The following is a 12,882-nucleotide window of genomic DNA, read 5'->3' on the forward strand; positions in this document are numbered from 1 at the left end:
TTTACGAGTCGTATACCGCGTGTGTGTCGCGATTGTTATTGCGATGGATCTTAACTCTAAGCCCAGCCCACTGAACATTCATCAAGTTCAGACTGGTTTAGCTTTGATCACATCTTCGGTCACTTTATTTGCGAGGTGTTACCGCACGTAACGTATGCGGAGGTATGTAAAAGCGAACCTGGATTGATGTGTTCTCAAAAGAATGCACTGTTGCACTCCTATTGAGGCGCTCTTACCTAGGCACCTCGATGTGTCTGCTGCGACAGGAGACGGCGAGTGCGCGCGTGTATATATACTGCGTCCCGGCGCAGTACTCCTTTTTCTTCCTTTTTTTTTGTTATGCTTCAACGCAATACCTTGCGCATGCTTGACCACCTAACAGTTCTTCATTGGGGCATGGCTGATTTTAAGGAAACATCCAATGGCGGCAAGCAGATCGGAGCACGATCTGCTTGCCGCAGCGGTAGTGGTGGCTTTGTTCAATGCCATTTATAACCTGTAGTGAGGCGGAGAGTCCGAAAAATGTGAAATTGGAGGGCTTCGGCGTCCGAAATATCAGACGTCATCACACGTGGTGCCGTTAACGCGTCCGAATTATCACGCACATGCGTCTCCGAAAAATCGGTCGTTGACCTCGATCACTATTACCAGATTCCATGCCCATAGGCATGAACACAAGGAGGGCAGGGCCAACCCTCCTAATCATCGGAGGGGGCGCCAAGTCTGCCCTTTAGCTTTACTCAGACGGACTTGTAGCGCCATTGAAGGTGCAGTGTTTTGGACACGCGGGTTTTCGTCGATAATGGCGGCCGGGGACCCGTTATGTTGCATTCCAGGAACTCTTTACTTTCCACCCGGAAAAACCCGGAAAGCCGAGGACGAAAGGCAGACCGTTGTGAGAAGCACGTGACCGCTTAATTCTCACATTTGCCTTCATTGCGAAGCTTATTTTCTATTGGACATGACCGATATTGAGAGTGGGGGTGAAAGTTGTCCCAGCCCCTCTGAAATAGAACCCTACGCACGCCTATGATCATGCCGTTATCAGTAGACGCGCCATTACCTATGCGACAGCAATCTCCAGGCGTAGTGCCTATCGTGTGACCTTATCACAACGCCAAGAATGGTGTCGGCAGTAGAAGCCAGCGCTTACGGTACTAGCGGTGCCAAATCTCATGAAGGTGCTCGTAATCCCGAAGTCAACGGCAGAGGATGCTCCAGGATCCCGAACTCGGCGAGCTTTTGCGGTGCTGCATTTGCGAACACCTCAACGGCGCCGAGCTACTGTTCAATGGGAGTTGCCTTTTACTCCTTTTACGGCAGGTGGGCTCTTTCTTCAAGAACGTGCTCTTCGTGGACGACGGCCAGGTGGACTTCTTCAGCGGCGTGGCGCCCATGTCGACTTGCGTGCGCGACTGCGACGAGCGATGCCCGGCGTCCAGCGCCACTGCGGGTGGACCGGTGGACAACGAGTACCTGCGCCAGCACCGCGAGTCCCTGGCGGCCAACTTCCGCACCGTGTGGGGCATCGTGGTCACTGCGCTGTCTCTGCTCGGCATGGTGCTGGTCATCATCTGCGCACTCTACTTCCTCATGGCGTTTCCCGTCACTGTGGGCACTACCGTCCTCGGCTACATGATCCTGGTGAGCACGTGGTTCGGTGACACCGCCACTTCGACTCTTGTTCAGACGATTGGCCATCTGGTGGCTTACGTGCCAAAACCACGATATGATGTTCACTAGGGTAGCATTATGGGCTTGTTGGTGTGACATGACACTGGGTAAATAAGCAGAAGGCGAAGACAGGGAAGAGGCTTGACACACGCAAGTGCTGCGTGTGTATACAGCGCTCGTGTGTGCCAGGCCTCTTCTCTGTCTTCGTCTTCTGCACCTTTACTCTGTGTCACGATTTTATTACGATGCACGTCGTAGTCGGGGACTCCGGATTTAAATTCGACCAACTTAAATTATTTACCTTGCACCTTAATCGGAGTACACGGGTGTTCTTGCGTTTCGCTCCCATCGAAATTCTGCCACCGCGGCCGGGAATCGAACTCGCGCCCTCGAGCTTAGCAGCGCGACACCTTACCTGCCTAGCTACCACGGAGGCTGACGTGTAAGCAAGCGGACGAGTCACGGAACGTGATTGAGTATCTGAGCGTGCGGTTGTGGGTTCGATTCCTTCTCTCAGCGGCCGAACATACCATTAAGCCAGCACCGTAACTAAGGGGGGGGGGGGTCGAGGGGGTTTTGACACCCCCCAAATTTTTTCATGATTTAACTTTTCGGGTGACACTAAACACTAAAATACTTGCACGCCCGCACAGCGACCACCAGTTGCCAAAGTTGGCAGTTCTACACACAAACACCCCCCGAAAAATATTCCTGGGTACGGCCCTGCATTAAGTGGTATGCGAAAACGCTGGAGTGTACTTTCAAGCTGCGGCACCAACTTCCGCACTATGATCGGACTCTATGGCCCGCCTCTGTACTCGCCTTTGCGGCATGGGCTGGCGCGATGGTATAACTAGTGCAAAAACGGCGGCAGTGTTAATATTAACAATGCAGTGTTGCGAAATAATGAGTTCATTTCTCTGCCATTTTGCGTGTGGCCTTCAAGACACTCTGTATGCATGCACGTTCGCCTGTTGAGCGTCTTTCCTTGACGCGTCTCATTGCGCACGGTGCTGCTGCCCTCTCTGTCGGGTTAGCTTTATTATATGGTAAGATTGGGCCTGCGTGCTGGAAAGAGGCAGATAAGATTAAACAGAACGTTGTCCGTGCTGTCGTTCGTTTCACAATCAGCACCGCCCGAGACACGATCGGTTAAGGAATCGAGAATACATGTTAGAAATCAAGCCCCATCTTTAGCATAATTTGTGTATTCCGTTGTCATGGAGCCAAGAGGAACACGGGAAGGCTCTATGTTAGGTATAATTAGATGGAATCTGCAAATAGTGCACCACTTTCGACATTTTGAGAAACCGAGACGGTAGCATAATGTTAGCATCGTATCAGTTCTGTATCGCATAGAATTTCGAGAAATCAGAGCTATAGGTGCTTTAGTTTCCTGATTGCAAATTAGTTGCAGCGATTTTCGGTCGGCTGCTCTATTTGAGCGCCGTCGATAATGTTACTATCAGTTCGAGCACTCGTGGCTCTGCTCACTTCTTTGCTACAGCGCACGCGCATGCTTCGGCTTCGTGCCTAACGTTCAGGTCGGCCTGCTGGCCCTGTACGCGGTGAACTTCGCCTTCGTGGTGGGCGCCACCGAGGCCAGCTGCGGCGTGCGCCGCTTCCTGATGGGACTCGCCTACTCCATCATATTCTCGGGCATGCTCGTCAAGGTGCTCAACACGTGGCGCCTCATGGGATACCACCAGCGCATGCACCACGACACCACGCAGCTCAGCAGTCCAGCCGGACTGCTCGTCATCGCCTGCGGACTCGTCGTCATACAGGTATGTATACGATGGCCCTGTGTTTGTGTTCAGTCTTCCACAGTTTTACTTTCTGGTGCGAGGAGGAACGACATGCTTCTCTGGAATCAGCCCCGAAGCCTGGACAGCGATTGCTGCATACTTGCACGCTCTGTTATATACCGTCGCATTCTTCGCGAACACGGAAGCAGCTCACGGCGATCCTCGCAGACTCTGTTGCGATACCTTGACAGAACATTCCTAAAGTTTACAGAAACCTTGAGGCGTCAGTATATTGCGCAGGGTTAACCTTTTCACAGGGTTATCTTTAGATAAGAACTTATGACACCAGGATGGCACTTAAGGCACCGTAGCGCCAAGATGTGGTGCTCCGGCGAAAATTGGCTCCACCTAATGGAGAACCCTGCGGCTCACACACTTGAATAAGTGCTGAATGCCCTGCTCTGTTTCGCGTGCAGGTTGTCCTGACGGCGGCGTGGCTGGTGCTGATGCCGCCTCGCATCGGCCTGTACGAGCGCGTGTGGCGCTGTGCTCCTCCCGCATCTTTCGAGGACGAGCTCGTCGTCTCCATGGTGTACGTCATGCTTCTGCTGGCCGTCACCATCCTCTTCTCCGTGCTCACGTGGCCCTGCCGAGAGAACAACGGCGAGTCGCGGTGGATACTCGCCTGCTGCGTCTCCGTCGGACTCGCGTGGCTCGCCTGGACTGTGCTCGGCACGCAGGTCAGTTTTCTTTTCTTTTCTTTTTAACTGAGACGCCCCTTGAAAGCCGGTTGTTTTTCTTCGCTTTCTTGTTAATGGTTTACGCAAAGTTGCCGAGAGATCTCAGAATTCGGAAAGAAGCGTGTGCGAGGGCTCCTGTGTGTGTTTGTGTGTCCCTTGGAAAGCATTCGCGGTCACCTAGAACCCGTGCAGCTCTGGAGCGATCGACACCTGATGAACAGTCGCATCAGTTGACGTGTTTTAATGCTGCGAGTATAGCATTTCTTTACACATTTCGTCTGCAACTTGGTGAGATCCGCCTGCATCAAACACTTCCTTTCCCTTTCTCAGCGCCTTGATAGACAGCGTAGACTTTAGCACCATAAATTTAATTCTTTGTACTTTGACGTCGGCTAGGTCCGACAGTAGCAATTACGTCGTTACAAAATTACATCATGCAGAAAAACGAGGCCATCACTGAATGTACGAGTAGGACACTGGTTCTAAAGACTGCATACAATAGACAAAAAGAAAACAGCGGTGGGACATAACCATAAATGTTCGAATGCTGGCATCTGCGCGAGGACTGACGACGCGCTGACGCGCAACCGCAGCTGCCGACGCGCTACCGGGACGCGACCATCGCCGTGGCGAACCTGGTGTGCGCCACGCTGGTGATGCTGTGCCTGTACCTGAGGAAGGTGTACCTGTACAACAAGCTGGCTCGCCAGGCCCGCGACCAGGAGATCAAGGCGCGTCTGCAGCCCAGGGGCCCTCCTTACACGCCCTCCGTCTACGGCACGCTCCGCAAGGCGGCACCCACTGTAGCGCCCGTCTTCTACGGTGAGAGCGCGCGCGCGCGCGCGCGCGCGTGTGTGTGTGTGTGTGTGTGTGTGTGTGTGTGTGTGTGTGTGTGTGTGTGTGTGTGTGTGTGTGTGTGTGTGTGTGTGTGTGCGCGCGCGCGCGCAGGAAGCCTGGCTGCGGTGGACAACTATTTCATTGCGATAACAATTATATGGACACTTCAAGCGCATTCTTACTGTTGCCGTCGGCGTCGCCGTGAGGTTCCGTATAAAGTCCAAGGGCGATAACATCACCCTGCGCATCTTATGTTCTATGCGCGAGTGAAAGTGCGCGGGGGCAGCCGGCGCGAAGTGCGCTGGGGGACCCCGGAGGAGGGGCTGCGTCGCTCCAACGGGAACTGTTTACTTTGATCGGCCGGGCGCGGTCGCGCTCTCCTTATCTTGACAGGTATCAGCTAACAGCTCACACATTGGTAGCGTGTGATCCCACTGCTAAGTTTGCTTTGAAGCATTCGACAGCAGGAAGATCGCTTCGCCCGCTGCGGTGACCACATTTCCCCACGCCAGCGTTAGTTACACCAGATCGGGTGCTAAGGAAGTTAGCTGCTCACCTTACTTCGCATAACATTCCAATTTGTTGCTATCGCATTCATTGTTTCGCCCTTGCGGCGTAACTGTGACGTTTTAGATGCGAAGGCATCTCTTGCTCGGGAGTATGTCCCGCGGCATGGTAGTCCGCACTCACACTACGCATGCTCAACTCTCCTCTCGCGCGCCTTGTCGACCGCGTTCGAAATTCTCTCAGCGCCGCGGTGAGCGCCAGCGCTTGCGCGTCCCCTCCCGCTCGCTCTCCTCTCCTACGCTGAATTCCTCTCGCGCGCCTGTCGACCGCGTTGCCCGCTCGCCCTGTGAGAATTAACGGCCAGGCTAGAGGGAAGACACGACTCGCGTAGTGTTCCTCTTCGCGTTCCACGACGCGAGGGCGGTAGCATGCCCAACGAACGCCAACGGAATGCGATCATGCAAGTGCTCCGGCTTCGCGTCGCCTCATGGTCCCCTTTAGCGGGAGATGGTGTAATTTTTTTCCTATGGTTAGGGCATCGGTATTGGGCACTTTAACACGTTATGTTACACATGTTACGCGAGAGCATATCTTGGGATATCACCTTCTATTTCTCAACGGAGAACTGTGACCGGTGTTGTCCTAGCCTGCAGTATTTGCTCATATGCTATCAGCTGCCTAGCATTGGTTGAATTGAGATAAATTGTGGCCAATGTCGGGTAACGCGCTTCGGCTATATGTCAACCACTGATGGCTGGTTCATCATCATCAGCCTGACTACCTTCACTGCAGCGAAAAGGGCTCTGCCGTATTTCTCCATTTAATCCTATCCTAACGCTGATAGCTAAGTTATCCCTAATGTTGGCTAAATTGTGACAAATGTTGGTTAGTGATGGCTCTTCGCCGCTATAACAGCAACACTGAATAAAGTCATCGAACGCAAAAATTGTGTCATGTCATGTGTCTGGGGCTGTCTACTTTCATATAAACGGACAAAATCATTGGTTCTGCCTGACTTTCATATTTTTTATTGAACTGACATTTTTACCACGTGCTGACAAATGTTAATGGGTACGAAGATGAAGCAAATGTATGAGGAGCGGATCCCAATGGGGACATTGTAAGATCTCGAAGTGTGGTCAGGTCCCCCGCGTGGATTTTTGAACCAGTTATTGAGGCAACAAGAACGTTGAACCAAACTGGACTGGACTTCGCAGGTTCTCAGGGCACGCTGACGACAAGCAAGAAGCTGAACGGCCAGTTCTCTCGGCTGTCGACGGATGATCTCGCGTCGGATGGTTCCGGCTCGGTGCAGGTGCAGGGTGCCGACCTGTACCCTCTGGAGATGTACGACGGAGGCAGCCAGTTCCAGCCACCCAGCTCCCTCTACGGGAGCATGATGATGCTCGACGACAACGTCGCGTACGCCAGGTAAACAAGAGAAAGAGAAGAGGAAAGCAGGGAGGTTAATAACCAGAAGGTAGACAGGTCCACATACGCGCCGTAATGTGCTGCCATATGTTCAGTGAGTCATCACAGATAGAGGTGTTGAAGGGGTACTGACACCTTTTTTTCGAAGGCGAGTTTACTCTGTCATACAAATCTCCTGTATGCAGAGACGGCTCTGAGCAAGTGTAAGCTCAGCAAAACGCTGTTAAGATCTTTTATTTTGTTATTAAAGTCAACTTTTCCATGACGCACCTACCAACATCGACACTAGCTTGACGTCAGGCTGTAGTACTAATGCTAGTGACTTCACGCTGCAGTACGCAGCAGTCTGGCTAGTTGTGATGACGCTATAGGTACCAAAACTTCCAGGATGGGCGCTGGTGCGGCACTAAAACATTCAAAATGGCCGCCTGTGCGTCACCAACGAAGCCACGGTGCGGAGCGGCAGTGGAATCGTCACTAAGTATTGTGTGAGCACGTGACGAGAAGCTCATGCCGTGTTGTGACGTCAGGTACAGTAGGAACCGAAACTAGCTTTTAAGAACATACTGTCATTACTTTTTCAGGGTGCACTCGCGCTTAGCACTACATTTTCTAGGCTCTTAAGGGCTTGGCCTTTCATTTGACGCAAGAAAACTACAATTGAAAATGTTCGTGTCAGTGCCCTTTTAAGAGGACAAGCGGAGGAACCCTCAGAGACAGTGAGCGGACCTTGTTTATATACACCTATTTGTGAAAACACAGAAGGGCCCGTCTTCCGGGCCTCCATTGCAAAATTTGGTTACACATTTACAGTTGTTAAGCGTCATCTGTAAGGAGCGTTTTCCCGAAAGAATGTTTCAAATCGGTTCATTATTGGAGAAGTTATCGTGCCGCCCGGAGGCAGACGTCTTCTCTGCCTTTGCCTTGGCGAGCGTCCGCTTGCGGACGCTTCTTGCTCTTCTACCATGCGCAGTAACAGAGGTGGGTGCGCAGATCACTTGCGCATATCGCACGTATACACGCGCTTCATTGCACACTACCATGTCACTCGCCCTCCATCCATCTCCCTTTTGTTCTGTTTCCACTTTACGTACATTAGCAGGCCAGAGGCAAAAGCTCATCCACTTGACGTCATTGCTTTGCGTACTTTAAAGTGATCTCGCTCTCTCTCTCTCTATCCGTTAAAGTACCCTCCTTTCTTTTTCTGACTCCAGGTGAGGTCGCCCAGGCTGACCTCTAGTTCCTCAGGACCTTTTACAAGACCTCCTACTTCCCCACAAGCCGGTCACAAGTTGTTCGCCTGGCTCACGAACAAGCATCGAGCAAGCAAGCGAGCGGGCAGGCCACAGGGATTTTGCCATCGCCACCTAGCGGTCGCCCTCCCGACTGCCGCGCTGCTGAACCACGTCGAACGCCTCGCTGAGCTACGATGTTCTCTCTGATCGTTGTTGTGTTGCCTGTTACTTAACCCATCCGCCAGCAGTGGGCGCAGTAGTGCTGGAAAAAAAAAAAAGGACTTACGTTTGCACTACTTACATTTTTTTTTAGTCGCCTTGCCCGAAAGCTGCTGCCAGCTTACGTCACAACGCGCGCGTGCTCAAGAGAGCGCAGTGTTGCTAACCTGACCTGTTCACGGCGGTTGAAGGAGAAACCGAAACTCTATGCCGAAGGAAGGAAATGGCGCGTCATCACCTGTACAGTGCTCGTTAATTATTTGTGTGCGTGTCCCCGTAACATTATCGTCTGTCCGCCTGTGTTTTGAAGTCTAACCTGAAATGCTAACTAATGCCAGATGCCTTGAGTGCCGTGCTGGTGGTTCGTTTGAGCGGCTTTTCCTTAATTTTTTTTTTCTCGACTCACACTTGCGTGTTAGCTTTGCTGGAGAGTCGCAGTTTTTTTCTATTATTGTTATTCTTATCATTCGACGTACTAAGTGGGATGTTTGCTCTGTTTAGGAATGCAGCTTTATCGCGGAAATCGCTGTCTTTCACAGATCATATGTGTGCACTCTGGATGGAGCAGCATGAGCGAGAGATTCTTTCACACGCTTATAACCTACGACGTCGGAAGACACCGCAGCCGTAACGTAAAATAACGAAGAGGCACGTTACGAAAGTTTCGTGTTACTCCACAACGAAGCAAGAAATGAAACTGTGCTGGTCGTTTCCATATCTTCATTGTAATGGTTATCAATCAAGACTATAGAGTGAGCTTGTTTTGCGGACATGCACTCTTATAGGACAAACCTAAGACTAGATTCACGCATGCTGTTCTGGAAAAATACGAGGGGTATATGCGCCAGAGCCTTAGTCGGAGAAATTATTCACGCATTTAATATACTCTACCGTGCAACATCGTGGCTACTTTGTAGCGTACGGAACGTAATTTCGCATGACCACGATACAACCGCGTCGTGATATCCCGGGTTGAGATCCCGGACTTTAACGCGGTTGCATATCGAGACCATTTAACGAATACCAAAAACAAGACGACTCGAAACGTACGCGGCGTGAGCTGTTTATCGACGCCCCATCTACGGCAAGCGCTCGACGTAACGGACAGGCTGCTGCGAAGCCGAAATACCCGAAGGCTTCCGAAACGTCGCCGACCGTTGTTTTCTCTCTCCCTCTTTGCAGAATGGGCAGCCTCGAGCTTGCGATTACTAAATAAGATTTTTCTCCAGCGGGATATACCCATCGCTTCCAGTATATCTTCCATCGCGGAACGTATGACGCGGTCACTTCTAGCAATTGTGAAATCGCGGAGACAAAAAGACTCAGTCTTACTCACCCCGTTTCAGGCGTCTAGCACTTTCTTCCGGAGCCGTTCCGTAATCACTAACATTAAGTGACGTCAACAAAACGGACGATGACGTAACCGCGCCTGTGTGTATTCCAGTCCGGAGACGATTATCATGGTCGCAGTATCGAAAATCGGGCCGAGGTACACAATCTAGATAGGACGCGGGAGTGTGTGTATTATACAGCTCGTGGTTCAGTCTGCCCGCGAACCTTTGACCTGTGAGCACCAGCGATATTGTGCGCGTGATGTGAGTGCAGTGAAATCAAAATGACTCCGCGATTGTTTACAGCGTTACGAGGTCAAGGAGAAGAATGAAAAACCAAGAAGTGTAAGCTCTTGTGCCGGTGACGTCATTCGCTCTTCGCGCCTCTCGTGGCTGGTCCAGGAGGCGCGAATTGCAGGCGTGAGCTCTTAACATTCCATTTATAACCCGCGTTTATATACATATACATTATACATACTACCATGTTCTTCCCTTCTATTTCCCTCTACACGACTGTCTTTCGTTTCGAAACTATGCACGACAGTGTACATCTAGTATACGCGTACAATGTGTACACATTTATGGACATGGACCTCTAACTAGCGGGTGGCCATTTTGTGTTCGCGTGGAAGGAAGAAAGAGAGCGAAATAAAGAAACGCCCTGCTTGTTTTTTTCTTTTTCTGAAATTGTCAAAGCTGTCGTTCTTTCTTCGCGCGCATGCTCAGAGGAGGTCGGACAGATATGTCGCGTGCATGGTCTTGCCCATCGGATTTCTTTTTCTTTTTCTCTTTCCGGTTGTGCTTGTATCTGTCTGTTCTCTCCCCCCTAAGAAGAGTGCCTTTCATCCAGTGTTGCCAGCTGTTACGAGTTGAAATGCCTCATATCTCGACGGTTTTTTCGTCCTCTCTACTGTCGCCTTGAATGGAAATAAAACCATTTTTTTCCCCCACGTTCAAAGAGGCGTACTACTTTTACTCGTCCTGTCGATGTCAGTTAAAATAAATAAGCCAGTGGGGCTACTGGATCTTGTCTTTGAAAAGACGATGCGGCGGTCACTGTGGTCAGAGCTTTGCGAAAAAAAGTCGAGAGAAACGAAGCTAGCTTCGAATACGTGCACATCTTCCATGACGTCACAGATGTTCCGTGACCACACACACGTACAGTTAGCATCCAGGAAACAAATGTTGCGCTGCTGCTTCCGACAGCATGAGAAGAATAAACGCATCTAACTTTACGAACCTCACTAGTAGCGCATAGAAGCGAGTGTGAGATAGAAGAGATTACGTAATTCGTGTTATCACGTAGATGACACCACAGCGGCCGTGGCAGGCGAAGAAAAAGGTAGTTAAAACCGGCTTCGACTGGCAATATCTGTTTTCTCAAGTTGATAATTGTCTTGCTTCTTGCTAGCGTAGCGCAAAAAAAAAAAGAAAAACGGAGCCCTTTCATTATGCGAAGGAAGACCGTCGAAGCTGTTTTTGTTTAATTCTAAAATTCCCTGCTGACATAGCCATTCCCCTAGCAACGTCATTAGTTGCCTAAAACGTGCACCTGGGCTTGTTGGTACACATTAGAAAAGGATGGCGCGACTAGAAAACACATAACACGAAGGACAAGAGTCCTATCCTTCATGTCCGGATTTTTTTCTTGCCTCTCCGTACTTTTCTAAGTCAACAGTGGCCCCTTGATATCATACTTGCCGCTGGTGTTAGTCAAGCGACGTATGCACATACTTGCCACTGGTGTGAGTCAAGCGACGTATGCAGATGAAAGGAAGGCGTGGCGACACCAGCCTTCCCTCGACGACATATATTTTTGGGGAGGTGCTCCCGTGCGGGGGTACCCGTTGCCGTTGGTGGTCGCGAACCAAGGTCTAGTTTACTGTAACCGGGGCGACACGTCCCGCACACCGGCACTTGCTCGGGGCAGTCAGATGGCTCACAATACCGGACCGTCGCCGTCGTACGGTCAGGCTGCACCTGGTCACGCATGCCGGAGAAGGTGTCTAGCCAACCATAAGACGACCACGTACGCTGCACGTGTACCCAAACAGATTCCCGGCCAACTCCAGTTGAAATCTTGACCTGTCTTCCGAGAAGCGCTCGTCTGGGTTGTAACCATTCCAACTCGCCGACGGACATCGTATTCGCGACTCTGAGGATCCTGGTGGGCAATACGGGCAGTAAGTTTGCGCTTAGCGTCAATGGCACGATCTTCGTCAGTCATTTTTAGCCGAGTGGCGTCGATCGAACTCACATTTCTGCTGGTCATCTCTCGTAGGCTGCGCGAAGCCTGCGTGCGGATGGTGCGACGCGGGTTTCACGCCGCCTCCGAGAGATGGCCTGACCACACCGGAGGGTGGTGTGTTTTTGTCAATATCACGGACACATTTTTTTACAGCGAAAGCTGTTATGAGATCATTTCACCGGCTGTTTTTGGCGCCGTAGTTGTCCGCCGCCGCCGCAGGTGTCCGTAAGCACTATCGCTCGAAATAAGAAAAAAATTCCAGGATGGAACAAGGTTCGAGCCTGGGCCCTCTGCGTTGGAGCCCAGCATTCAACCTCTGAGCCATGCCCGTGCTTGAAACTGCTTTGCAAAAAGGTCCTATACAGGCTTCATGTCGGGAAGGAACCACATTAACATATGCAATATAGCGTGGTAGAAGAGTAAAATAAGCACCAAGCGTCGCACAACGCAAATTCTGTAACCAGGCGTCACACAATGCGAATTGCGCAACGAGTAGGTTGTTGAATGCTTCCAACCCATTACAAAGGGCTCCGCCATAATGCTTCATCGTCATCATGCGCAGCATCAACAAAGCGCATAATGCCTTGCATGCGTTTAGCAGGTACCACGGCTCTCCGTAGAATGATGAGAAATGGCATAGTGCCTGCTTCCCTACTTCTCAAAAATTACATTGATTTATACCGTAGTGGGTTCCTCGCAAGTGCACTTGTATTGGTTGCCAAGGAAGCCCATAAGCGCATGATCCATTTCCTCGGGGTCTCAGTAAAGTTCTTCGCCCCCCCCCCCCTCCCCACCTCGCGCTCCCACGTCAACGTATGTTATACAGCATGGCGGGAGAGGGAAATAACGACCGGGCGTCACCCAATGCAAATTGCATAACTGGTGGGCCGTTTAAAGCTTCCAACCCATTAC

At 51.1% G+C, this 12,882-nt stretch overlaps 2 protein-coding genes across 2 annotated transcripts in view; one reads left to right on the forward strand and one right to left on the reverse strand.

The window, feature by feature from the left end:
• Positions 1 to 10,665, forward strand: part of LOC119390478 (uncharacterized) — a 233,247-nt gene extending 222,582 nt beyond the window's left edge. The window contains 6 exon segments of the mRNA XM_049414847.1: positions 1,324 to 1,644; positions 3,219 to 3,461; positions 3,899 to 4,162; positions 4,756 to 4,984; positions 6,724 to 6,937; positions 8,152 to 10,665. Coding sequence (XP_049270804.1) covers positions 1,324 to 1,644; positions 3,219 to 3,461; positions 3,899 to 4,162; positions 4,756 to 4,984; positions 6,724 to 6,937; positions 8,152 to 8,155 — 1,275 coding nt within the window. The 3' untranslated portion in view covers positions 8,156 to 10,665.
• Positions 1 to 12,882, reverse strand: part of LOC119390488 (3 beta-hydroxysteroid dehydrogenase type 7) — a 442,541-nt gene that overhangs the window by 164,591 nt on the left and 265,068 nt on the right. The gene's annotated exons all lie outside the window — the stretch shown is intronic.

The sequence above is a fragment of the Rhipicephalus sanguineus genome, chromosome 4 (assembly GCF_013339695.2).
Source record: "Rhipicephalus sanguineus isolate Rsan-2018 chromosome 4, BIME_Rsan_1.4, whole genome shotgun sequence".
Classification (NCBI taxonomy): Eukaryota; Metazoa; Arthropoda; class Arachnida; order Ixodida; family Ixodidae; genus Rhipicephalus; species Rhipicephalus sanguineus.